General features: G+C 42.4%; 1 protein-coding gene across 1 annotated transcript in view; it reads right to left on the bottom strand.

Moving 5' to 3' along the window:
* Window positions 1-27,322, bottom strand: part of MSN (moesin) — an 89,951-nt gene that overhangs the window by 21,736 nt on the left and 40,893 nt on the right. The window contains exon 2 of the mRNA XM_059679543.1: window positions 7,923-8,006. Within this exon, the coding sequence (XP_059535526.1) occupies window positions 7,923-8,006 (84 nt within the window). The remainder of the gene's footprint in view (window positions 1-7,922; window positions 8,007-27,322) is intronic.

Raw genomic sequence — 27,322 nt, forward strand, 5'->3', positions numbered from 1 at the left:
TCTTGGCTCCACTGCTTACTAGCTATATGAATTTGAGCAAGTTTCTAAATTTCAGTGTACCTCTGTTTCCTTAGCTCCTTTCTCATTCTCTAAAATTATTTAATGGGGGAGAGGGAGAGAAAATTATTTGAGAGAACATATAAAATATATACTCAAACCATCTACATGAATATCACTATCTGTCCAAGTTGATCATTTATTTACCTACCTACCTATCTTCCCTGCCATATTAAAGACTAAATGGAACCACACACAAAAAAGTAAATAAATAAAGGATGCACATACCCAGGGACAAAAGGAAGGAGCAAAGCAGGGGATGATATAAATAGATGGTTGCAAGCCAGAATTTCTTTAAAGCCTCAGGTTTAGTCATAATCATTTGTTGTAAATTTTACAGTCTACTGTTTAAATAATGATGTTTTAAAAATGAAATAGATAGCATCTATAAGTACAATTGCTGCTTCCAGATACCAAATCCCATTCATCCCACAGCAATGTGTACCTCCTAGATTCTGACACATATACTATAGGGACTAGGGTTTCAGTTTGTAAGACACGGGTTGTGAATTATATTCAGCCCTACAATACAAATCCCTCAAAGAGACTCTGGAGTACTATAGCAGTGGTCGGCAAACTGCGGCCCCTTGAGTGTGGCTCTTCCACAAAATACCACAAGCGGGCGCGCATGTACAGTGCGATTGAAACTTCGTGGCCACACTCAAGGGGCCAAAGAGCCGCATGTGGCTCGAGAGCCGCAGTTTGCCGACCACTGTATACTATAGGGTTCAAGCAGCATAAACTGGAAAACTGGGACCCAGTGAGGGGAAGAGATTTTACCTCTGAGAAAATCTTCCCTAATTACCTGAAGTCTTTGGATGTAAGAAAGAACCCCCTTTTGCCTCTCTTTCTTATGTGAAGGCTGCCTATATCTGAGGTCTGTGGAGGAAAGGGGAGATCAGGTCAGTTCTGAAGCCCAGAGCACCTCCTCCCCATATACCCAATGCATCTATCTAATTAAACAAATTAGTGACAGAATCAGCCACTTCAGAAGCCCAGAGCAGGGTCAGAAAGCAAGGCTGAAGCTTCAAGAGGAAAGGTGTGTGAAGAATTATTTGTAAAACTGCGTCAATGCCCAAACACCTGAAGCCCATTGAGATCCCATTACAGGCTTGGCAGCAGCTACATCAACCACCCACCTAAAAGCAAATCAATGCACAACTGTAAAGTTTCAGGAGGGGTTACTGCCATTAACTTATGCTACTCCACACTGCCTGTGCTCAAATGGCTACCTGCTCTATACCACAAAACATACTCGGCTAGAGTTCTAAGTTTAGGGACCAAACTTTCCTCCCCTCACAATGGGAACAGGCAAAGAAAAAGGAGGCCACAGAGGACACAGCTGACAAAAGGCACTGGGAAACTGAAAATGGTATGTGGCTTGATTCAAGGCATTATACTACTTCCTAGCTATCTGACCTTAAACAGGCCTTTTTTCCCCCCTCTCTAAGCCTCAGTTACTTATCTAAAAGATGGAGACATTACAATTGTAATAATAGGTATCCGTTATTTTATAAAATAAAATGCAAGAAAAAAAAGAAAGGGCTGCTGCCTTCAATGTAGAGTCCACAAATCTTAATGACTTTACTGAGTCAGAAAAGCTACCTGGTTTCATGGCTCTCTTATATGATCTTCCAGGGCAATTTTCACCTACTTATTTAGCCCGGAATAAGAATAACCAACATTAGAATGCCTGATATGCACCAGGTACTTTGCTTATTTGGGGATTAAATAAACCACAAAAATATCTGAGATTAGTGTGATTACCATTTTACTGAGGAAAGTAAAGTCCTAAGGGGTTAAATGAGCCATCCAAGTTCACACAGCTAAATAGAGCAGCAATTTTCAACCAGTGTGCTGCAAGAATTTTTAAAACATGCAAACCTGACTGGTCAGGGGCACTGACCGCTTTTCCCTTAGATTGTCAAATTTTAAAAAATGACAACAGCCAACACAACAATAGCCATCTCGTGTGAATGAATCAAAGCTATACCTATTTTTGCCCTAGCTGGTTTGGCTCAGTGGATAGAACATTGGCCTGTAGACTGAAAGATCCAGGTTTGATTCTGGTCAAGGGCACATGCCTGGGTTTCAGGCTCAATCCCCAGTAAGGGCGTGCAGGAGGCAGCCAGTCATTGATTCTTTCTCATAATTGGTGTTTCTATTTCCCTCTCCCTCTCTCTTCTTCCCTGAAATCAATAAAAATATATTTAAAAACAAAACAACAAGAAACTACACCTATTTTTTTTTTTATCAGATTGGCAAAAAATATAATGTGTGCGGGGGGGGGGGGGGTTAATTTTTTTTTTTGCTGTGCTGCAGAATTTTAGTAATGAGTTAATGTGTGCCTGAGATGAAAAAGGTTGAAAATCACTGAAATAAGAACAGAATTTGAACCCAAGGCCAACAGCGAATCCCATGCTCTATACACCATCTCTATATACAACCTGAGCTTCAAAAGTGTTTCCTTCATTCTAAGTGGGGCAGAGTTACATTTATTTCCCTTAAGGGCAGAGAGTGTTTGATGGGTGTAGAGATCTTTCCTGATACACAGTAGACTTTCAGTCATTATTGAGTAAGCCAATGAATAGATGAATGAATGGATGCTCTGAGGTCTCACATCTTTTCAAGAGCTTACAATCTTGAGGGAAGAGGGTAGGTAAAGTTAGACTAGAGGACCAGCTGGTGTGGCTCCATGGTTGAGCTTCGATCTATGAACCAGGAGGTCATGGTTTGATTCCCGGTGAGGGCACATGCCCAGGTTGCGGGCTTGATCCCTGGTAGGGGGACATGCAGAAAGCGAGATCAATGGTTCTCTCTCATCATTGATGTTTCTATCTCTCTCTCCCTTTCCCTTCCTCTCTGAAACAAATTATATATATGACAATAGCATTCTTAAAAAAAAAAAAAAGTTAGACTAGTGGTAGAGCTAGAGCCCCTGGCTGGGAAGGAGCCAAGCAGAGGTTTCTCAAAGTGGAATTCATGGTGGCGGCACTGCCCCCTAGTGTCACCTAGGTAATCAAGAACCATCTGAAGAACTCTAGGCTTTAGACAGGGAGTTAAGTGACAGAATGCTGTTGTAAAACATGTTCTCTCCCCTTCTTACCTGTGAGAAAAAACAAAGGTAAAGTGGAAGAGCTATGAACCTCAATACCATTTCTCAGCAGTCCTTGGGCCTCCTCAAGGTATGGCTTCCCATAATTGCCAGTTGTTTATTGCTGGTACCAACAAGGTGCTTCCTCTCCAGTTGGCTTCCTCTCTGATCATCAGCTAGATAATCGCTTGGTTCCAGGATGGCCCTAGAGCTTTTGTCAACCCTCCCAAGGGTCCAACTCCTTCCTCTTAGGCCCAGTTCCATAGGGAGGGCCTCCTTGAATAGGTCTCAAGGCCAGACAGAATGAATTTCCGTATTCCTCATCAATTTAGTGGGAAGAGAGTATACCCCTAATAGCCTGTGAACACATACTTCTGTGGATTCCTGCCTAGACTTGCCTTAGCCCCAAAGGTGTCAGATGCTCAATTCCTTCTCTGAGTTCAAATCTTTTTCCTGGAAGATTTTTTAAATAGATTTTAGAGAGGAGAGAGAGAGAGAGAGAGAGAGAGAGAGAGAGAGAGAGAGAGAGAGAGAGAGAAGAGAGAAGAGAGAAGAGAGAAGAGAGAAGAGAGAAGAGAGAAGAGAGAAGAGAGAAGAGAGAAGAGAGAAGAGAGAAGAGAGAAGAGAGAAGAGAGAAGAGAGAAGAGAGAAGAGAGAGAGAAGAGAGAAGAGAGAAGAGAGAAGAGAGAAGAGAGAAACACCAATCAGTTGCTTCCCACACATGCCCTGACCAGGAATCAAAACTGCAACCTGGGTATGTACCCTAAGGGAATCAAACCCACCACATTTTGGTGTATGGGGCAACACTCCAACCAACTGAGCTACATCAGCCAGGGTTTCCTTGTAGTTTTCACCTATGGATTTCCTTCTGATCTCACAGAACGACTGCCCCTCTCCTTCCTAAGAGAGATCCTCAGAGACCCCAACAAGAGAATACATCTTCTCTTGATTGTTCTCCAAGCCACACAGCCTCATTTACCCTAAGCAGAGTAGTGTAGTGAGGAAAAGTTTAAATATTGCAGTCAAATCTTTATTTTTGGAACTCCATATAACAACTTATAGACTAAATAACATAGAGCGTGTTCTTCACTTATCTTAGGAAAGATCATTGTGAGAATTAAAGCACTTAGCCAGGGCTACTCCATAGTAGGTGCTCAGTAAATGACATTTCTCAAAACATCACTGATCTTCCAGATGGGAAGTCATAAACTTCTTGGTTTTCTGCCTTTCCTTTCCTCAACCAGTATGAAAGATTCAAGTCTCTCAAAGGCTTTCTTTGGGAAGTAGTATCTTTCAGAACTAGCATATCAATCTGGCCAGGGCTCCTTACCAGCTGGGCTTCCCTCAGAACCACACCCACAGTACACAAACCAAACCAACACTACTTGTAAACAAAGAATTGCTGGTCTTGTCGCTTTTCTGAAATTAATAAACTTTTTTGCTTAAGGATTTTCCTGCCCTAGGCTCTAAATTATGCCTTTCTCACCCTCCACAACTATCTTCCCTCCAATGCAAATGAACAAAGCCTCCAGTGTTGAGGGCAGGCAATGGCTTGAGAAGGGTAGGGTATAAAACCAGGGCTCTGGGAAGAAGTCTGGGTAAAGTCTGAAGAAGCCTCTGGTTCCCAGCTACACCATAAAATCCACACTGACTGATACTCTCCCCTCTATAGCAGCTGCTCAGAATGATATTGCTTTCTGAAGCAAAGGTCCAAACAGCCTTCTAGTGTATGGGCACTTTCTCCCTTTTGTTCCAGAGATATTAAGAAGCCTGTTCAGGAAGAAATATTCCACATTCCAGGTAACTTCCCCTCCCCCCACACATATGCCAACTGCTAAGCATACTCAAGCAAGGCATTCCCCTCTTTTTTTATAGAAAGGGGCCATATGAACTCCAAACAGTGGGTTAGAAATGGGAAAGATATGGAATGCAGAAACAAATGCTGGAGATAAATTTTTGAAGGATAACCAGACTTGAGAGATCAGTTAGACATTGTACAGATGGGTAAACTGAGGCCCAAAGAAGGAAGAGGTTTGTGTAAGGTATCAGGAGAACTAGCAGTAGAGCCAGCCCTAGGGCCCAATATTTCTAACTTTATATCCAGTTCCCTTTCAATTTCACCAGATTGTTCCTTTAAAAGTTCTCCAATATAAAACCTTCATATAAGGGGAGAACGAAAAGCTTTAACATAATCAAAATGCATTCAGTCATTCCAGACTAGCACTGTAATCACTTGTAAGCTATGTGAATGTCAGCATATTACTTTAATTGTAGTAAATGTGTGTTTAAATGTTCCTCAGACTAGTTTGTAATTTTACAAATTAAATATTAATGATGACCCTTCACTATTCAAAACAAAACAAAACTCCAAAGAAGAAGCAAATTACAGCTAAATTCAAAGTTATATACTCTGAGGATCTTCAAGCCCCAACTCTATGTGATTAACAAGACAAGAAGTTTCATGGCATTTGGGAGTTATCATTTATTACATCTCTGCTAACCCTTGCTGGGTTAGTTCAGCTGGTTAGAACACCATCCCGATACACCAAGGCTGCAGGTTCGATCCCCAGCCAGGGCACATACAAGAATCAACCAATGAATACATAAATAAATAGAACAACAAATCAATGTGTCTCTCCCTTCCTCTCTCACTCTCTCTTCCCTATTTGTATTTCCTTATTGTTTTTCTCAGCTATTTCTAATTTATCCTTTTGAATTTTGTGTATCATTATAAACTACTATAACAAATTTTTGGCTAACAAGTGAGATATAAATAATATACTCTTTTCATAACCTCAAAAAGCCTTTTAGTTAGGTATTAGACCACCTTTTTTGGGGGGGTGGGGGGATGAAAATACCAACCAGGAGAGGTTCAATAATTTCCACAAGGCCTAGCTAGGAAAATGAAGATTCTGTTTCCTCATCTGTAAAATGGGGCCAGTACTAATTTCTATACTCAGGGGCTTTGTGATAGTCAAATGATATAGTATACAAAATGTCTATCACAGTACCTGGCATAAAGTAAGCCCTGAACAAACATTATCTTTCATCTGTATTCATCATAAACAATAATTTTTTTCAGTCTACCATGTGACATCAGGGACTTGAAGGGGCATGCCCAACCAAGGTTTCCTCAGATTTCCAGCCATCCCTTCCTTCCTTTTACAAGGAGAGCTTGATAGAAAACAGCCCCTTACCATCACTATCCTCTCCTTGTCTTTCCCTTCACCACTCAGAGATATCATAGGAATAGATTTATCTCATTTAAATATAACATATTTTGTCTTTCTTCTTTACCTTCCCAACTCTAGGGAAGTTCTCAGACTATAGAGGGACTCTGAGGGCAAAGGAAAAAGGGAAACAAGAGTGCTTGGAAAATGCATCAAGGTAATATATAATCCTAACATCCTGGACAATATCAGACCACCACCTTACCAGAGGCTGGTGAAGAAAAGGAATAATAGCTTATCCCAGCCACTGGAAATGGGAACCACATTTTCAGTCCTGAAAGTCTGGTCACAGATGAGACATTTCCCTTGGTCCTTGGAGAGTCTTTGAATGTTGAAAGATTCTGTGGCCCCCACCTGGCTATTATATAGTACATCCCTTCTGATAATAATGATTTTCAGCAAAGGGATACCACTTGGATTGGAAACAGGAATAACCACATCAATATCATCTCCATGGCATAACTACAGGAGATGAAACACCCTCCTATTGCATTCATCATCTTCAAGAGTGTTATAAATCCCAATATTCCTTTGAGAGAAATGTACATAGAGCATACAACCTCAGCAATAAGAAGTTAGTTTCTGTGTACAAGGAAACAACAATGAATATGTGACAGAAGCCATGTGGTGCAGTACCAAGACTGTGGGGTTTAATCCCAGCCAGATACCAGCTGGATGCAATTAAGTTATTTAATTTCTTAGCCTCATCATTAAAATGGAGAACAGATCACTTACATTCTTCAGAGTGTGCTAACATATTTATTTTCTTAATTTCATTTTTCAATTGTAGTTTACATTCAAATTATTTTGTATTAGTTTCAGTTGTATGACATAGTGGTTAGATAATTATATACTTTACAAAATGTTCCCTTGATATTTCAAGTTCCCACCTACCTACCTGACATCATGTATAGTTAATACAATAATATTGACTATATTTCCCATGCTGTACTTTACATCCCTGTGACTATTTTGTAACTACCAATTTTTTAAAATATATTTCTTTATTGATTTCAGAGAGGAAGGAAGAGGGAGAGAGAGATAGAAACATCAATGATGAGAGAGAATCACCGATTGGCTGCCTCCTGCACGCTCCTCCCCACTGAGGATCGAGCCCACAACCCAGGTATGTGCCCTTGGCCAGAACTGAACCCAGGACCCTTCAGTCCACAGGCCAACGCTCTATTCACTGAGCCAGACCAGCTAGGGCCAAATTTCTACTTTATCCCTTCACCTTTTTCACCCAGTACCTGCCCCCAAACCATCTTCCCACATTTTTAGAGCATCTAGCACAGAATAATACCCCACTTGCTTCTCCATTCTGCCATGTTCATGATCAAGGATAGAATTAATCGGAGCCATCCAAGGTGCAGGTTGGCAAAGTTAAACTTTGTCTTCTTATTATTAAGGCCAGGGTTAGCCTTTGTCTTGACCTATCTTAGAGGAGTGAGTAGGAAAAGAAATTCTCAAGAAGCAGGCATTGTGGTGGGAGCAATTAAGAGAAGTGAAAGAGGCTTAAGGGCAACAGGTTCATCCCTTACCTGGTCAAACAACTGCTTGCCGGTGGTATTGGGCTGGATGGCAAACTCCAGTTCTGCATCCATGGTGGTCACACGTACATTGATCTAGGATGGATCAAAGGAGGCAAGTTAGTTGTCTGGGTCTGTGCTCAGCAGAGCCTGGGACAAGTATATCTGCTCAACCACAGAAGAGGGAACTAGGTGCTAAGAACCTGAGCAATGTATTTTACTTGAAATATGTTTTTATTGATTTTTAGAAAGAGAGAGGAAAGAAGAGAAAGATAGAAACATCGATGAGAGAGGAACATCGTTAATCGGCTGCCTCCTTCATGCCCCCTACTGGGGATTGATCTCGCAACCCTAGCATATGCCCTGACCAGGAATTGAACCAATGACCTCTTGGTTCTTGGGTCAACACTCAACCACTGGCTACACCAGCCGGGCAGAACCTGAGCAATTTAGATATTGGTGACAAGGAAAGGAGAATATTGGAGGAAACAAACAATAACACAGCCCCTGCTTCCAACCAGCTTACTACTAAAGACAAAACAACATAGCAACAGAGCAGTGCTTACCAAGGGGCAAACAAATTTATAGCTTACTATCAAGAGGAAGCAAGTGCTGACTGTGTTTCTTCCAGGAAGCCTACTCTAGTCTGCAGCACCTACTCTAGTCTGCAGCATCCTCTTTACACCTCTGATTTACAGCCTGGATTTTCTGAACCATTGGTCTTTGCAACACGAAATTAAGGACAGGATAAAGAACACTGCATTCCAAGCCTAGCACTACAACTGACTTAATCTATAACCTTGCATATATCTTATGCCCTTCCTGGACTTTAGTTCACCTCATCTGTTCTAGGGCATAAATGGAGATAAAGATCAGTCACAAACACTAGGCGATATCCAAGGACCATTTTGGTACTGATACTAACTTGCATTGTTAATACTTCTTGTATTTATGTCTCACTGATCTCCTTAGGTGCAAGACAGGAAAGAAGCCTCAGCAGAGGTAGGTGTATTAAAGAGGTGCTACCAAAGCCAAGTCAGCAGACAGAAAAGGAACAGAGAGAGGCCCAGATTTTAAAAACAAAAACAGGCAGCCATTCGCAGGATTTCACAGTGAAAAGAATTCTAGGGACAAAAGAAGCAGGTTTAGAGAATCTTAGGAATAAAGAGGGTCTATGGGGGAAGAACGCATAGGTGAGGGCTTAGAGCCACCAAAAGGCATACATTCACAGAGAATAGAAAAGTGCCACAGGATAAAGGGAGAGGAAGACGTACTTTCACAGAGAATAGAGAAATGTTGACAAATACTGGAAAGAGGGAAACATGTTCACAGGAGATAGAGGAATGTACCTTGGTTGTGGGCACATCCCCAGTAGGAGGTGTGCAGGAGGCAGGTGATCAATGTTTCTCTCTCATCAATGTTTCTAACTCTCTATATCCCTCTCCCTTCCTCTCTGTAAAAAAGTAAATAAAATATATTTTAAAAACAAACAAAAAAACAATCACCCTGTGTAGTAGAAAGTATCATCTCCACATTGAGGATGAAGAAGTAGATATTTGTCTAAAGTCACATTACTAGTGAGGAAGACATGGTTTGAATTAAGATTGAGGTCCAAACCTCAAATTTAAGCCAATATGCTACACACTTCTTACATAAAAATGTAAAATGTCTCTCACTAAAAGAAATCAAAGATCTTTTTAAAATTGTTGGACATTTTACTTAAGTACTCTATATGGCACAACCACAAGATAGCTTGTTATCCTATCTAATAAAGACAGAATGTGCAAATTCACCATCACTTCACGACAAAGATGGTGGCACCCACAGCCAATAAGGAATATGCAAATTGATGCGACAAAGATGGTGGTGGCTGGGCCAGGACGCTCCAGGCCTCTGAGCAGTGCACGAAGGCGGAAGGCGGCTCCGGGCCAGAGCGAAGGCAGAAAGGCGGCTCCGGGCCGGAGTGAAGGAAGAAAGGCGGCTCTAAGGCAGTGCCAACAGCCAGGGGAAGGAAGGCCTATTCTTGCACAAATCTTTGTGCATAGGGCCTCTAGTATAATCTTATAAAATGTTTATGAAGAGTATTTTATACCCAGAGAAAATACCTCAGTAATATGAAGTGAGGAAGGGTAAGTACCAAGATTGCATGAGCTCAATTTTGTAAAAACTATGCATAGAGAGATGATTGGAATCATGTCCAAGTGTTAATTAGGCTTGGTTTTAGGATGGTGATCTTATGAGTGTGTTCTACATTTTCTAGGATGCTGACTTACTATTTATACTATTGCGGGGGGGGGGGGGGAGAGACTAAAAGTAGAATTGTCAAATATGCAAATCCCCATGGAATGGGTAACACATTAAGCCTTATCAGTCTTTGACACCTCTAGGTCTTTCCTGAGCCCAGGGGTCAGTTAGTGGGGGAAGTGGAGGCCAGACAGCCATTTTGCTAGCTAAACAATTCAATGAGGACCAGGCCTGGGGAACAACTTTGTAAATAAATCTCACCAGGGAGCCAGGGAGGAAATCTATTTCAGGAATGACAATGGGACAGGAAAGGCCCTGAAGGCAGGAACAAGTTAAGGCAAGTACCCTAGTGGGAGGCAATGGGCAAGGTTAGCCACCTAGACTCAGTGTTACCCTAGGCTTCTTGTCAATCCAGTGACCTCCTTAGAATAGGGCCTCATAAGGTAGGGGGAATGAGGCCCAATGTGCTGAAATTTGGCCTCAACATCTAGCCTCAAATCACCATTGAGCTGGGTCAGGAGAGACCTCAAAACACCAATGATTGAGGGAATAGGAAAAAGCAGAAATGGGATAGTGAGTCTTTTAGTACACTAGACTTCATTCTCACCTCAAGGTTTCTGTCTTACTTAGAGTTACCACTCCAATACCCAAGGCTATGTTAACACACAAGATGTTGGCTAAGTGAACAATACTAAGAAAGGGGATATAAGAGACACATATAGCATAGCATACAGATTCAGAAGTGGGAACATTTTACATCTTGACCTTTTTTGTGACATGGGCCATTCTTGGCAGTATGGTGAATTCTATGGAACCCTTCTCAGAATATTTGTAAATACATGAAATAAAGTATATAAAAAGAAGCCAATTATATTGAAATAGTTATCAAAACTTACTATGTGCTTTATTATAATTTTAAGTAATTACCTAGGACTTGACCTTATTAGTTATTACTGCTATAATTTCAACTTTGTGTTGAGCATACATAATATTTTGAGAAAGCTACAATAACTAAATTGTGATATAAAAGTACCTTTGATTTCCATTGGTGACAAAGTCACAGATATTGCCATTACTACTTTTTTTGTCCTACATTCACAATTGAAAGAAGGGCTACATTTCATCAGTGAGAAGTTATTGAAAACCAATATGTAATTTTTCTTCTTCCAAATCAGATACATCTGATAAGAGGTTAATATCCTTCACACTTCATATTATATCCATAGATCCCATGGAGACCCAAGGATCCCAGATTAAAGAGCTTCCTATAAATTTTCGTTTACCCAGTATTAATGGAACCCTATGTTTAAGGAACTATGAGTTAGAATAGAGGTGTAGGACAAATTCCTGACCCCAACACACTTACTGAATAATAGAAAACTGTTATATAAAAGAAAAACATCCTGAGAAGTGCTGTAGTAGAACAGAAAAAAACTTTTGTGGAAATAAAATACCACAGTTCAGTGGTATTTGCGCTGATCTCTAAGGATAAGACAGATTCTGAAAAAGGGAGACTGTGGGAATGGGGGTAAGAGTACCAAAATGTCCTAGGTAGAGATGTGTGATGCCTCAGAGGAGGCAGAGATGCAATGGCCTGCATAGAAGCAGACATGCAGGCCTACTCCAGGGTGAATGAGGCTGACAGAGTGAAGAGTAGGCAAGAAACTGGGAAGGTAAGTAGGTGGAGGGCCTTAAAGTCTATACTAGAAAGCTTGGCCTTAATCATGTTAGCAAAGGCCAGGCAGCCTGGAGGTCCTGAGCAGAGTGGGGCCAAATCTGAACAGGATTTTTTGGAAGAAAGCACCAAGGGAAGAAACTGAGGAAAGGGATGGGACTTCAGGGCCACATTCCATAGCCTATGAGTTCTCTTTAATAAACACTATTGGGAAGGTTTTTTCAAAGTAAATAAGCCAGTGTCTCTTGCATATCATGTCAGTCAGGGGTTATGTCAATTTAGTATCTTCAGGGCTTAGCCCATAGGCCCAAATATTGAACAAAAATATTTGTTAAAGAAAAGAGATTAAGAAGTACAAATTGGCAGTTACAAAATAGCCACGGGGATGTAAAGTACAACATAGGGAATGAATTCTCTTTAATAAATGGTGTTGGGAAATTTGGACAGGTATATGAAAAAAAAAAATGAAACTAGACCACCAATGACACCATACTCAAGAATAAACTCAAGATGGATAAAAGACTTAAATGTAAGTTGTGAAACCATAAAAATCCTAGAAGAAACCATCTCAGACATCTCTCATAGCAATGGTTGCTGATACTTCTCCTAGGGCAAGGGAAACTAAGGAAAAAATAAACAAATGGGACTACATCAAAATAAAAATCTTCTACAAAGCAAAAGAAACCATCAACAAAACAACAAGAAAGCCCACTGCATGGGAGAACATATTTGCCAATGATACATCTGATAAGGGGTTAATATCCAAAATATGTAAGGTACTCATACAATTTAACAAAGTAAGACAAACAATCCAATTTAAAAATGGGCAGAGGACCTAAATAGACACTTCACCAAAGTAGACATACAGATGGCCAAGAGAAAATGAAAAAATGCTCAAAGTCACTAACCATCAGAGAGATGCAAATTAAAATGACAATGAGGTATCACCTCACACATGTCAGAATGGCTACCATCAACAAATGACAAGTGCTGGCGAGGATGTGGAGAAAAGGGGACCCTAGTACACTGCTGATGGGAATGCAGATTGGCACAGCCACTATGGAAAACAGTATGGAGTTTGCTCAAAATATTAAACATGGAGGAGAAACCAAGATGCCATAGGTAAACATGTGAAATTGCTGCCTCGCACAACCACTTCAAAAATACAAATAAAGACAAAACCGACATCATCCAGAACCACAGGAAGGCTGGCTGAGTGGAAATTCTACAACTAGAAGGAAACAGAAAAGCACACTGAGACTCAAAGGAGGTGCGGAAGTGAAGTGCAGAGGTACAGAGGCGCACAAGGAAAGGGCTGGCAACTGAGGACACGGTTGTCTTTTTCAATCGGGAGGGAGACACAAGCTCCTGACTGCTCTGAACTCCAGTTCTGGGCGAGTCTCTGGGGACCCAGACTCTACAAGGAGAAACTGGACTGTCTGGCATCAGTCGGAACTCGAAGGCGGCTTTCTCTCAGAGGTGCTTGCAGCGATTACCTCGGGACACTGAAACCCGGGCCCTCTTAGAGCAGGACTGAGGATCAGCAATAGTTGTTTGCTCCGCCCTGTTGATTCCCTGAGACCCTGCCCCACACAAGCTGTGTGCAGAGGCTTTTGCATATGAATGACCTGGCTCTTTGCAATCTAAAATTACCTTAACAAACTGCAGCTGGGTCAGAGAGACCCAGAACATCCAAAAGAAGGCCCAAGGACCCACAGCAGCTTGCATTGCTTCACAGCTGGGCCTCATCTGGGCACCTCCAAGTCCCAAACAAAGAAGAGGAATCTGCAGATCTCTCCATAGCTCCTGCTGGGTAGCCTCAGGCAGAGGCTAAATTAGCACCTCCTTAGAGATCCAAGAGCCAGTGTACCCAGTGGTCAGAGTGGGACCATCCAGATTACAACTCCTCAGATCCATAAGGGACACACTCAGGGGGCAGACTCAGTGAGCACCAAAGCCCCACTGAAGCAAGTCTTGCCCCATAAGGGTGTCTCCAGCACAGAAGTTCTCCCACCATAGACACAGCTAATTCTCACAGCCAATTAGCCTGGAAGTCAATTCCTCCCAGTGATACCAACTACAATCAAGGATTAACTACAACAAGACTGTGCACAAAGCCCACAAAGGGGTGCACCAAGAGTGTCCACCTCAGGTAAGTGGGGAGGCTGAGCTACTGGGCCCTATAGGACACCTAGCACACAAAGCCACCCTATCAACACAGAGAAGCAGCCAAAATGCAGAGACAAAGAAACAGGTCAAAAATGACAGAAATGGAGGAAAGAAAACTACTGGATATAGAGTTCAAAACCACACTTATAAGGTTTTTCAAGAATTTTCTAGAAACCGCCGATAAATTTAGTGAGACCCTCAATAAATCATGTGAGACCCTCGAAGATATGAAAAAGGACCAAATAGAAATTAAGCATACACTGGCTGAAATAAAGAATATTATACAGAGTTCCAACAGCATACTAGAGGATTGCAAAAATCAGGTCAAAGATTTGAAATATAAAGAAGCAAAAAATACCCAACCAGAAAAGCAAAAAGAAAAAAGAATCCAAAAATACGAAGATAGTGTAAGGAGCCTCTGGGACAGCTTCAAGTGTACCAACATCAGAATTATAGGGGTGCCAGAAGATGAGAGAGAGCAAGATATTGAAAACCTATTTGAAGAAATAATGACAGAAAACTTCCCCTACCTGGTGAAAGAAATAGACTTACAAGTCCAGGAAGCGCAAAGAACTCCAAACAAAAGGAATCCAAAGAGGACCACACCAAGACACATCATAATTAAAATGCCAAGAGCAAAAGACAAAGAGAGAATCTTAAAAGCAGCAAGAGAAAAACAGTTAGTTACCTACAAGGGAGTACCCATAAAATTGTCAGCTGCTTTCTCAACAGAAACTATACAGGCCAGAAGGGAGTGGCAAGAAATATTCAAAGTGATGAATGCCAAGAACCTACAATCAAGATTACCCAGCAAAGCTATCATTCAGAATTGAAGGTCAGATAAAGAGCTTCACAGATAAGAAAAAGCTAAAGGAGTTCATCACCACCAAACCAGTATTATATGAAATGCTGAAAGGTATCCTTTAAGAAGAGGAGGAAGAAGAAAAAGGTAAAGATACAAATTATGAACAACAAGTACATATCTATCAACAAGTGAATCTAAAAATCAAGTGAATCTAAATATCAAGTGAATAAAAAAATCTGATGAACAGAATAAACTGGTGAATATAATAGAATCAGGGGCATAGAAAGGGAGTGGACTGACAATTCTCGGGGGGAAAGGGGTGTGGGGGGTGCAGGAAGAGACTGGACAAAAATCGTAAACCTATGGATGAGGACAGTGTAGGGGGGTAAGGGCAGAGGGTGGGGTGGGAACCAGGTGGAGGGGAGCTATTGTGGAAAAAAAGAGGAACAACTCTAATAATCTGAACAATAAAGATTTAATTAAAAATAAAATTAAATTAAATTTAAAAAACCAAAACACACACACACACACACAAAAATTAAACATGGAGCTTCCATTTGACCCAGTGATCCCACTTCTAGGAATATGTGCTAAGAATCCTGAAACACTAATTAGAAAGAATATATGTATCCTTATGTTCATAGCAGTACAATTTACAATAGCTAAGATTTGGAAACAGCCCAAGTGTTCATCAGTAGATGAGTGGAGAAAAAGCTGTGGTACATTTACACAATGGAATACTATGCAGCTATAAAAAAGAAGGATCTCTTATCCTTTGAGACAGCATGGAGGAACCTGGACAGTATTATGTTAAGTGAAATAAGCCAGTCAGAGAAAGACAACTATCACATGATCTCACTCATATGTGGACTTTATTGAACAAAATAAACCAATGAACAAAATAGATCCAGAGATATAGAAGCATAGAACAGACTAATGAATCTCAGAGAGAAGGCAGGGGTGAGTGGGTGGAGAGAGATTAACCAAAGAACTAGAAACCACTTTCCCAGAATTCCTGCTCAGGGTTTTTGTCATTCCACTGTGGCTACTCCTACAGAGAGGTTTCCTGAATTTCACTGTGAAGACAATCTTACACTAAAAAAAAAGAAAAAAGAAAAAGAAAGAAAAGCAAACACAAAGGGACTTCTATTATTGCCACCAGTTAACTCAAAAGAAAATGTGAGTCATGAGGACAGGATCATGGGTCTGTGCTCCCTGGTTTTCTGTATGTCAGAGGTAAGGGGAGTGAGGGTAATAATATAACTGGAGCCTGAAGGTGATAGGGCAGAAGTTTTGATCAAAGAAGAACCCTTGTTCTCCGTTAGACTAATCTTCCTTAGACTAAGCTGCAGGCCACACAAGGCACACTAGATGCTCACCCTAGTGGGTACCTACTAACCTTTTGGGTCTGGCCTCTGTAACCTCAAGAAGAGAATTGGGAGGCAAAAACCTGAAAATAAAGCCTCTGAAGTCAGCAGAAGTTTTCAGCAGCCCCTCAGCTTGTTAAGAGTAGAGGGTCTGGACATAGTGGGGTAACATTTCAAGATAGTCTCCAGCAGAGAGCTTAATCCCTGCCTTAAACCTGTCCCTGGAGACCTAGCCATAGACTGTGGTTAAAGACTTTCTCTGGAGGAAACCAAGATGGCGGCATAGGTAAACACCGGAGTTAGCTGCCTCGAACAACCACTTCAAAAATACAACTAAAAGATGGAACGGACATGGCCCAGAACCACAGGAAGACTGGCTGAGGGGAAACTCTTCAACTAGAAGGAAAGAGAACAGCATATGAGACTCAGAGGAGGCGCAGTGCGGAAAATACAAAGGTGCAGAGGTACGCGCAGAGCAGGCTGGTAGCTGAGGGCGCGGTTGTTGTTTTCAATCAGGAGGGAGTCTCAGATTCTGAGCTCCAGTTCTGGGCAAGTCTCTAGGGACCCAGACTCAAATGGGAGAAGCGGGACTGTCTGACATCGGTCAGAACACGAGGGCAGCTTTCTCTCCGAGGTTTGCAGTGGGTGCTGGGACTCTGAGAGGCAGAGTCTCTGGGGACGGGACTGAGAGCAGCCATAACTGCTCCCTCCACCTGCTCTGTTGATCCCGTGCGACCCGCCCCGCCCAAGCCCTGCACAGAGCCATTTGCCATATAGCCTCAGGCAAAGGCTAGATTAGCACCTCCCTAGAGGACAGAAGTTTTCCTACTGCAGACACAGCTGATTCTCACAGCCAGTTGGCCTGGAGGTCAAATCCCCTAGTATTAAGTACAACAATCAAGGCTTAACTACAAGACTGCGCACAAAGACCACTAGGGGGTGCACCAAGAAAGCATAAAAAATGCGGAGACAAAGAAACAGGACAAAACTGTCAATGGAGGATATTGAGTTCAGAACCACACTTTTTTTTGTGTTATGGTTATTTTTATTTTTTGTTTGTTGGTACTTATAGTGAACAAGAACTTCATGTATAAAAATAAGGCATTAAAACACAATTGGAGACATTTTACAGAAAAATGAAACAGGTTCTAAGAAACTATTTATTTATTTTTTATTATTAGTTAAGGTATTACAAATGTGTCCTCATCCCCCCCATTAACCACATTTTTAAGGTCTCTCAAGAACTGTCTAGAAGCCGCCGATAAAGTTATTGAGATCTACAAGAAATATAATGAGACCCTCGAAGTTATGATAAAGAATCAACTAGAAATTAAGCATACACGGACTGGTATAATGAATATTATACAGATTCCCAACAGCAGACCAGAGGATCGCAAGAATCAAGGCAAAGATTTGAAATGCGAAGAAGCAAAAAACACCCAACCAGAAAAGCAAAATGAAAAAAGAATCTGAAAATATGAAGATAGTGTAAGGAGCCTCTGGGACAGCTTCAAGTGTACCAACATCAGAATTATAGGGGTGCCAGAAGATGAGAGAGAGCAAGATATTGAAAACCTATTTGAAGAAATAATGACAGAAAACTTCCCCTACCTGGTGAAAGAAATAGACTTACAAGTCCAGGAAGTGCAGAGAACCCCAAACAAAAGGAATCCAAAGAGGACCACACCAAGACACATCATAATTAAAATGCCAAGAGCAAAAGACAAAGAGAGAATCTTAAAAGCAGCAAGAGAAAGAAAGTCAGTTACCTACATGGGAGTACCCATACGAATGTCAGCTGATTTCTCAACAGAAACTTTGCAGGCCAGAAGGGAGTGGCAAGAAATATTCAAAGTGATGAATGCCAAAAACCTACAACCAAGATTACTTTATCCAGCAAAGCTATCATTCAGAACTGAAGGTCAGATAAAGAGCTTCACAGATAAGGAAAAGCTAAAGGAGTTCATCACCACCAAACCAGTATTATATAAAATGCTGAAAGGTATCCATTAAGAAGAGGAAGAAGAAGAAAAAGGTAAAGATACTAATTATGAACAACAAATATGCATCTATCAACAAGTGAATCTAAAAATCAAGTGGATAAGAGAACCAAGATGGCGGCATAGGTTAACGCCGGAGTTTGCTGCTTTGAACAACTACCTCAAAAGTGAAACCAAAAAACGGAAGGGACATCACCCAGAACCACAGGAACGCTGGCTGAGTGGAAGTCCTACAACTAGGAGGAAAGAGAAACGCATACGGACACTCAGAGGAGGCGCAGTGCTGAAGTCAAATTCTGAGGTGCGGAGTGCGCGGAGCGGGCTGGCGGCGGAGGGCGCGGTTGTTGTTTTCAATCGGGAGGGAGTCACAGACTCTGAGCACCAGATCCGGGCGAGTCTTTAGGGACCCAGACTCAAACGGGAGAAGCGGGACTGTCTGGCTTCGGTCAGAGCGAGTGCAGCTTTCTCTCCGAGCTTTGCAGCGGGTGCTGGGACTCAGAGAGGCAGAGCCCCTTGGGACAGGACTGAGAGCCGCCATAACTGCTCTCTCCGGCCCACCCTGTTGATCCTGTGCGACCCGCCCCGCCCAAGCCCTGCACAGAGGCATTTGCCGGATAGCCTCAGGCAAAGGCATTTGCCGGATAGCCTCAGGCAAAGGCTAGATTAGCACCTCCCTAGAGGACAGAAGTTCTCTCACTGCTGACACAGCTGATTCTCATAGCCACTTGGCCTGGAGGTCAAACCCTCCCTGGAATTAGCTACAACAATCAAGATTTATCTATAAGACTGCGAACAAAGACCACTAGGGGGTGCACCAAGGAAGCATAACAAAATGCGGAGACAAAGAAACAGGACAAAATTGTCAATGGAAGAAATAGAGTTCAGAACCACACTTTTAAGGTCTCTCAAGAACTGTTTAGAAGCTGCCGATAAACTTAATGAGATCTACACGAAAACTAATAAGACCCTCGATCTTATATTGGGGAACCAACTAGAAATTAAGCACACACAGACTGAAATAACGAATATTATACAGACGCCCGACAGCAGACCAGAGGAGCGCAAGAATCAAGTCAATGATTTGAAATGCGAGGAAGCAAAAAACATCCAACCGGAAAAGCAAAATGAAAAAAGAATCCAAAAATGCGAAGATAGTGTAAGGAGCCTCTGGGACAGCTTCAAGCGTACCAACATCAGAATTATAGGGGTGCCAGAAGATGAGAGAGAGCAAGATATTGAAAACCTACTTGAAGAAATAATGACAGAAAACTTCCCCCACCTGGTGAAAGAAATGGACTTACAGGTCCAAGAAGCGCGGAGAACCCCAAACAAAAGGAATCCAAAGAGGACCACACCAAGACACATCATAATTAAAATGCCAAGAGCAAAAGATAAAGAGAAAATCTTAAAAACAGCAAGAGAAAGAAACTCAGTTACCTACAAGGGAATACCCATACGACTGTCAGCTGATTTCTCAACAGAAACTTTGCAGGCCAGAAGAGAGTGGCAAGAAATATTCAAAGTGATGAATACCAAGAACCTACAACCAAGATTACTTTATCCAGCAAAGCTATCATTCAGAATTGAAGGTCAGATAAAGAGCTTCACAGATAAGGAAAAGCTAAAGGAGTTCATCACCACCAAACCAGGATTATATGAAATGCTGAAAGGTATCCTTTAAGAAGAGGAAGAGGAAGAAAAAGGTAAAGATACAAATTATGAACAACAAATATGCATCTATCAACAAGTGAATCTAAGAATCAAGTGAATAAATAATCTGATGAACAGAATGAACTGTTGATTATAATAGAATCAGGGACATAGAAAGGGAATGGACTGACTATTCTTGGGGGGGAAAGGGGTGTGGGAGATGTGGGAAGAGACTGGACAAAAATCGTGCACCTATGGATGAGGACAGTGGGTGGGGAGTGAGGGCGGAGGGTGGGGCGGGAACTGGGAGGAGGGGAGTTATGGGGGGGAAAAAAAAGGAACAAATGTAATAATCTGAACAATAAAGATTTAATTAAAAAAAATAAAATAAAAAAATAAAAAAGGAAAAAAAAATAAAAAATAAAATAAAAATCAAGTGAATAAATAACCTGATGAACAGAATAAACTGGTGATTATAATAGAATCAGGGACATAGAAAGGGAATGGACTCACTATTCTTGGGGGGGAAAGGGGTGTGGGAGATGCGGGAAGAGACTGGACAAAAATGGAGCACCTATGGATGAGGACAGTGGGGGAGTAAGGGCAGAGGTTGGGGTGGGAACTGGGTGGAGGGGAGCTATGGGGGGAAAAAAAGAGGAACAAATGTAATAATCTGAACAATAAAGATTTAATAAAAAAAGAAAGAGAGAAAAAAGACTTTCTCTGGAGAACATTAAGGGTTTAAGAAACAAACAAACAAAAAGTCTGGGTGTGGTTGTGGGGGGTGTCACCCTCTCAAACACAGTTAGCCCCCCACCCCCAGCCCAAGAACAATAAATCTACTGTTACTTATTAAACAATTGAACAAAGACACTTCCCACACCAAGCCCTTCACTGGACTAACAAGTCCATCTCAGTGATTTACCATCCAAAGTTCTCAACAAACTGGGATCTCTCTTGTGTCCCCAGTTTGCTGGCCTAAGAAACAAAAATAATCAGGCCAGATGCTACTGCTGCCTTGGCTGCAGTAGCTGGGGTACTTTGGTCCATGGGCCTGGACAGCTTCAAATAATGGACCCTCTTTTTCCCTAGAGTTAAGAACACCCAAATGAGCAGTACCTAGGCCATGGTAAAAAGATCAGGGCAATGTTTCCCCTCATTTGCTCCATATCACTGAACATCAGAATGACTCTTTCCTGGAAAAGAGTTTGGGAAAGAAGACAGAGGAGAAAGGAGAGGGAGAGCGGAATAATGACAAGTAACCTGCCTGAAGCACAAACCTGTAAGCCAGAGAGAATTGGCATTACTGGTGTCACTTCATGGGTGAGGAAACTGAAGTATATAGAAGCAGGTGACATAAGGATGGTAATGAACACTACTGAATACCAACTATGTGCTAAGCCCCATCACCCACTTTCTCAATATCACTGAAGTTACATTTACTCAGCCAGCAAGTAGTAAAGATGAAGATGGGTCTTCTGGACATTCAGTGCCTTCCATGACTACACCCACCTCTCTCGTCGTGTGGATTTCACTGCTTCCTTCAGATACCACCTTGGCAGCTATTTTGGCCAAGGCCCAAACACTTTGATATAGGATGCCTGGGCACATCTGGGAAGCACTGCTTGGAAGACCCCTCACTAAAGCAGAGCTTCTGAGTCAGCCCAGTTGGATCTGAGCTCAATGACCTCACACACGCCCCATCTGCCACCTCCTCATTCTCCCTGAGTGTCCACCAGCTCTGAGCTTTCAGTGGAGCTGCTGGTATAGAGAAAGCAAAGGTAAGTGGGGTAGAGGGGGCAGGAGCAGGACAAGCCCTACCAGGGCAATCCCAAAACTTCAGTCTCTTCACTGGACAGAGAATAGACACCGCAGTGTCATCCAAATTGGCTATCCCAATTATTTATACTCCAGCAGCCACCATTTCCTGCTACCAGAACTGGATCAGGGCAGGGCCTGGTCTGTCATGCCTCTTGGGATGACTGCCCTGCTTCAAGCAGCTGTTTTCCATAAGGGGGAAAACAAGGGATGCTTTGAATCTCTAGCCTAGGAAACATTCTTCCCCTCCCCCTCCCCTTCCTCCTCCTCCTCCACTGACTCATTCACTTCCCAACAATTTAGCCTCTTCCTTTTGACTTGGAAGTGGTACCTTGTACAACAGTTATATGTTCTGACCTCTTCCTAACCATTTCCAGACCCTTACAATTAGCAAGATCTGCCTGGGGTTAATTCATCCTAGGCCTGTGCCTTTTCCCAGTTATTTCTAAAAAATAGAACCACACCCAACCCATGTACACCCATACCTTAATGGGTCAGCAATATCTTCAACCACTCCAACTGCTGCAAAGGGCATGGGAGACAAGGGTCCCCTTTCACTTGCTTTAGCCCAGTCCTGCCCTCCAAAAGCTCTCCAAAAATCATTTCAACTTGGAGGCAAAGGCATATTGGAAACTGAGTGTTACTCCTCCAATTACCATATATTTAAAGGAGTAATTCCACACATAACTATTCCCTCTTAGAAATGAGATCATCACTACCTTGTCATTGTGGGAGGAGAGCCCAGGGCATAGGCCAAAACTGTAAAGGTCAGAAACAGTGAGGTTACCTTAGCAAGTCATATCTTCCCCCTTAAACCAACCTTAATCAAATGGTGTAAATCTCAGAACGAGGCAGGTTCCCACTCTTCCTCTCAACACCTGAAGGTCAGGGAGGAAACTAGCTCCTCATCATTTGTACCTAACTCCAGGACTTACTTTCAAAATCAGCTCAGCCAAACCATACCCAGGGGCAAACAGCATCCACAGTCCTACCCCTCCTCCCCCCACCCCAGCTCATCTTTCCTTTCTAGGCACAGGGGCTGTCCCACCACCTCCTTAGTACAGTCATTCCTCCTCTTTACATTTCCTCCCCATTTTAATCCACTCATCCTAGACTCTCATCTGGTTCCTCCAGAATAACACCCTTCTGAACATCTCATCCCTATTCTCCAAGAAAAGAAACAGTCCAGAATCCCAAACTGTCAGATCTGAAGTTACCTCTCCTAGATCATTTGATTCAAACTGCAATATACTACAAAAGAAACTGAGGTCCAGAGAAAGATAGGCACTAGCCTAAGGTAACAAAGCTCCGATGTAGTGTGAGAGCAGGGATGAAAAACTTGGCTCTTGATCGACTGGCCTATTTAATAAGTCATAGAATTACCCTGGCAATTAGAAAACAGTAGACATTTCAGGCTACCTACTGTTGATGTGGAAAGACTATGTGGAAGTGTCTGGATCAGCATGCTTCCATGAAAAACTCCAAACTAACACTGCTTAGAAATCTAGACTTCAACAAAGAGCAGTCCTAACTATCAGGCTCTGAGACATTCACCACCACCCATTCTAGGGAGACTAAACCTTTTATGACAACATAGAAGGAAACTCAAACATCTCTTGTTTCTAGGACAGCTTCTTTTGCCAAAACTTGGGTAGCAACTCATTGGAAAGATCCAAGGCATAGCTAAGACCTAAGTTGGAGGTTAGGGAAGGTGGGGCTGGAGTGAGAAAAGGGGGCACAGCAGGGAAAGAGGCAGGAAATTTGAGGAACAAATTTATATCCAGGTAGCCAAGCACAACAAATTCTTCAATTCCCATAAAAATTTGAAGCTGCTGGAATAAAAGGGAAGAAGGCCTATCATTAAAGTAAGTCTCCCAAATGAGTAAAACCTCTCAGGGGCCACACCCAGCTGGGCTTCAGTTTCAGTTTCCTGCTTGACCTAGCTTCCTGCTTGCAAGTTTCACAGGAAGTATTTATAGACTAGAAAGAGACCATTTATAGCTGCCCCAAGATGCCAGTGCTGCCTAGAGCACCAGTAGAGGGCTCTATTCTCTGCTCAGTAACACACCACAGCAATTTCCAGCATCACAGCTCTGAAGCACACTGGGGTTGATCTATGCCTTGGCTTGGGTTCCACCCACTGTTCATGGAACTTATACCCTGTCCTGTGTTCCTGGATGTTAAAATTGCTGAAGCCATGGTCAGTCAAGTATGCAGGGGCAGGGGGAGGCTTCCAGATCAAGTCAAGAAGTTCTGTTTTCAGTCCCAGAACTAGGCTAAGGCCAGCTTTCTGCAAACCTTGCTGGTCAGCCAACAGCCAAACACAGTATCTGAGGAACCCACAAAATTGGAGCTTTCATCCCAGAAATAATGATCTCTACTCTTTGAGGAGCAAAATATGTTATAGTAGAAAGAGGCTTCGGAGCCTCTTTGAATTTCTTTCTGAAACACTGTTTCCTAATCTATAAAATGGGTCTAAGAATATCAACCTTATGATAGGGTTATTATGAAATTTAAGTTAGAAATAATAGACATGGCCCTATATGGTTTGGCTCAGTGGATAGAGTGTTGGCCTATGGACTGAAGGGTCCCGGGTTCGATTCTGGTCAAGGGCACATGCCTGGGTTGTAGGCTCGATCCCCAGTCTCTCATCATTGATGTTTCTATCTCTCTCTCCCTCTCCCTTCCTCTCTGAAATCAATAAAAATATATTTTAAAAATAATAATAGACATGAAGATACTTGGCATATCATAAGTAGAATCTGATTATTACTAACCCTTCATTTTTCAGCCATATTATTATAAATATCTTACTTCTCAGGAATGATTTTAAGCAAAAACTTGTTCTACTGTAGAGGGGACTAAGGGCTGTCCAAGAAGACCTCCAGAGAGCCCTTCTCGCATAAAGGACTCATTCACTTTGAGGGCAAACTCTAAGATGTAATTGGAATTCTAGTTGCACATCAAATAGACACACATACAGGGTTTTTTTCTATTAGATAATCTTTTTATAAAAGTGTTTAATTCTTTATTGTTGAAAGTATTACATATGCCCCCTTTCCCCCCATTGACCTCTCCCAGCCTGTCCCAGCCCTCCATTGAGAGGGATTGGAATTTCCCCTAAGAAGCAGAGCCCTGAGGGGAGACAACACAATGGAGCACCTAGGCTACTTTGTCTTTTTTCAAAGCTGCCTTATCTTCTTTCCTTATTCTTGGCCCTGCCTTGCATTTTCTCTAACCCTACACAAATCCCCACCCTCTCAACACAACCCACCAGGACCTCCAGTCTCCTTCAGCTGGTATCCAGAAAAATAACAAACTGGGTATGCAAACTGGTTCATTAGATTCACCTGAGGAAACTTTAAAACTACAGATACCTTGGCCTTACTCACAGATTCTGATTTATTATATAAGTAGCAGGGCCCAGGCATCAGAAGTTAAGAGCCTCAGATGATTCTAAGATCCAGCCAGATTTGGGAACCTCTAGGACAGAATATAGCTCTGTGAACCAACCAGCCTCTTATGGGCTGGTATTCATATGGCTGAAGGAATTCTTGTTGGAAGAGAAACACAGAAAGTAGAGAGCAACTGTGAAGATATTTGGGCTGTTGGGCCTGGAAAAACAGCTCTCCAAAGTTAAACATAGTCAATCTCGACAAAAGATCATGAATGCAATCAGTTCTGCTACTTTCCCCAAACCCCTCTGGAATCTTGTCCCCCTATTTGTAAAGTGAGGCAAGGATTATCTTTCTCCCTCTCTACCTAGTATCATCACTCCCACCACCACAGATATTACTGTACACTAAAACAATGTCTCTGTTGTAGGAGAAACATAACTTTGTATTCGGAAAACACGGGTGTGAGGTCCAGCTTCACCAATAACAACCTCTCGACCTTCCCATCTGTAAAATGGGCATAATGATGCCAACCTGGCAGAATGTTGTACAGTGCTAATGGACTGTTTCCCAAACATAAGAATCATTTGGAGTACTAATTTTAAAATCCAGATTCCTGAACCCCCTCCAAACTTACTGAAATAGGCTTTCCAGAGAAGCTTGGGAAGTAGTAGTTTTTCCCCAGGTGATTCTTATCCTCTGAGAAGTTTAAAGAAATATCACCTAGCACAAATGTTGCTGAGATGAGATAAGGGGTGGGACCAGAGGTCTCTTCCTCTAAAATGTTTTCTGGCCTGCAAATCCTCATTACAGGGACCTTGAGATTAGGAATGGGCTCTGCAAGTGGAGAGGGAGGAGAAGACTTTGGAATTCCAATCAGAAAGCTAAGTGCTTTCAGGAATGGTCAAACCCTCAGGACACTGTCCAGAGCCTTCCAATACCCTCCCACGTAGTTAAGAATCAGACAGCTGGAGGAAACAGCCAGTATAGATACCTCAGAAGCCAAACAGATTGATCAGAATGTTCTACTTAGGGCCTCAACCAAAGCCATCTTGAGTTTTCTGCCCATTGAACACTTCACATTCACTCTTTCACAGGTGAACTTTCAGGAAAGGAACAGATTTTAAATGCCACTTTCCCTTTCCTGGATGCTTTTGGGAACTTGGGGAAGAGACATGGTGAGAGGGTCCTGCATTTGCATACTGATGTGAGCAGGTGGGGTGGGGATGATGGTGGGAGTCCAAGATAGATGTGATTAATAATGATGCACTGGAACCAGCTTACACTGGAGCTGATCACATGCATCTCTTCACAACTCCTCCTTCAAAGATGTATTGGTAGCTTGAAATACTCCATGATGAGAGTATTAACACCACGGAATCAGTAAACCATGGCTTCACCAGAGTTTATTGTTAAATATTTACCAGCATATGAGACATATGTGGGGTAAACATTGTAATGAAAAAACTGAGTCTCAATAAAGAGAAGCAACTGCCATCTTCTAGTTGCATGGCCTTGGCCAAGAGCCAGGTCTGTCTTACTAGCAACAAATCTCTGGTTCTCTGTATCAGTTCTCCAGGGGATTAGGAAGCCCCTCTTGTCAAGGAAAAAGTGGCTGACCCAAAGGGATCCTCCATCAACTAAAGGCAAAACAAGGGTACCTGGTATGCCTGGTGTACTACCAAGGAAAGGTGGGGGTAAAGAGCCCTGAAATAAGCATAAAGGCAACATCCCTACCAGAGGAGAGAGGCTAGAGTGGGAGCCTGAATGGAAACCATAGCACATCCTTAAGGTCTCTTCACAAATATGTGACAGAGCCCTAGCCAGTTTGACTCAGTGGATAGAGCGTCGGCCTGCTGATTGAAGGTCTCGGGTTCAATTCCAGTCAAGGGCACGTGCCTCGGTTGCAAGCTCTTCCCCTCAGCTTCTAAAGGCCCTTTCAGCATTGCAATTCCAAGAAAAGGGAGCCCGGCAATTCCCATGGTGGGGAACTGTGAAGAGAGACCAACACAAGCAAAGCCCCAGCCCTAAACCCCGGAGAGCCCCACAGCCTCTGGTGACTGAATTCAACTCTTTAGGGGCTCGTGGAAGAGGCAACCAATCAATGTGTTTCTCTCACGCTGACATTTCTCTGTTTTTCCCTATCATTCTAAAAATCAATGGAAAAATATCTTGGGTGAGGATTGAAAACAAAACAAAAAACAAATATGTGACAGAGATTGTGGGTTCTGGAAGGAAGCCCTGGAACACTTCATGACCTAGATCTCTTTAAGTCTCAGTTTCCCTAGA

Source organism: Myotis daubentonii, chromosome X (genome assembly GCF_963259705.1).
Source record: "Myotis daubentonii chromosome X, mMyoDau2.1, whole genome shotgun sequence".
Lineage (NCBI taxonomy): Eukaryota > Metazoa > Chordata > Mammalia > Chiroptera > Vespertilionidae > Myotis > Myotis daubentonii.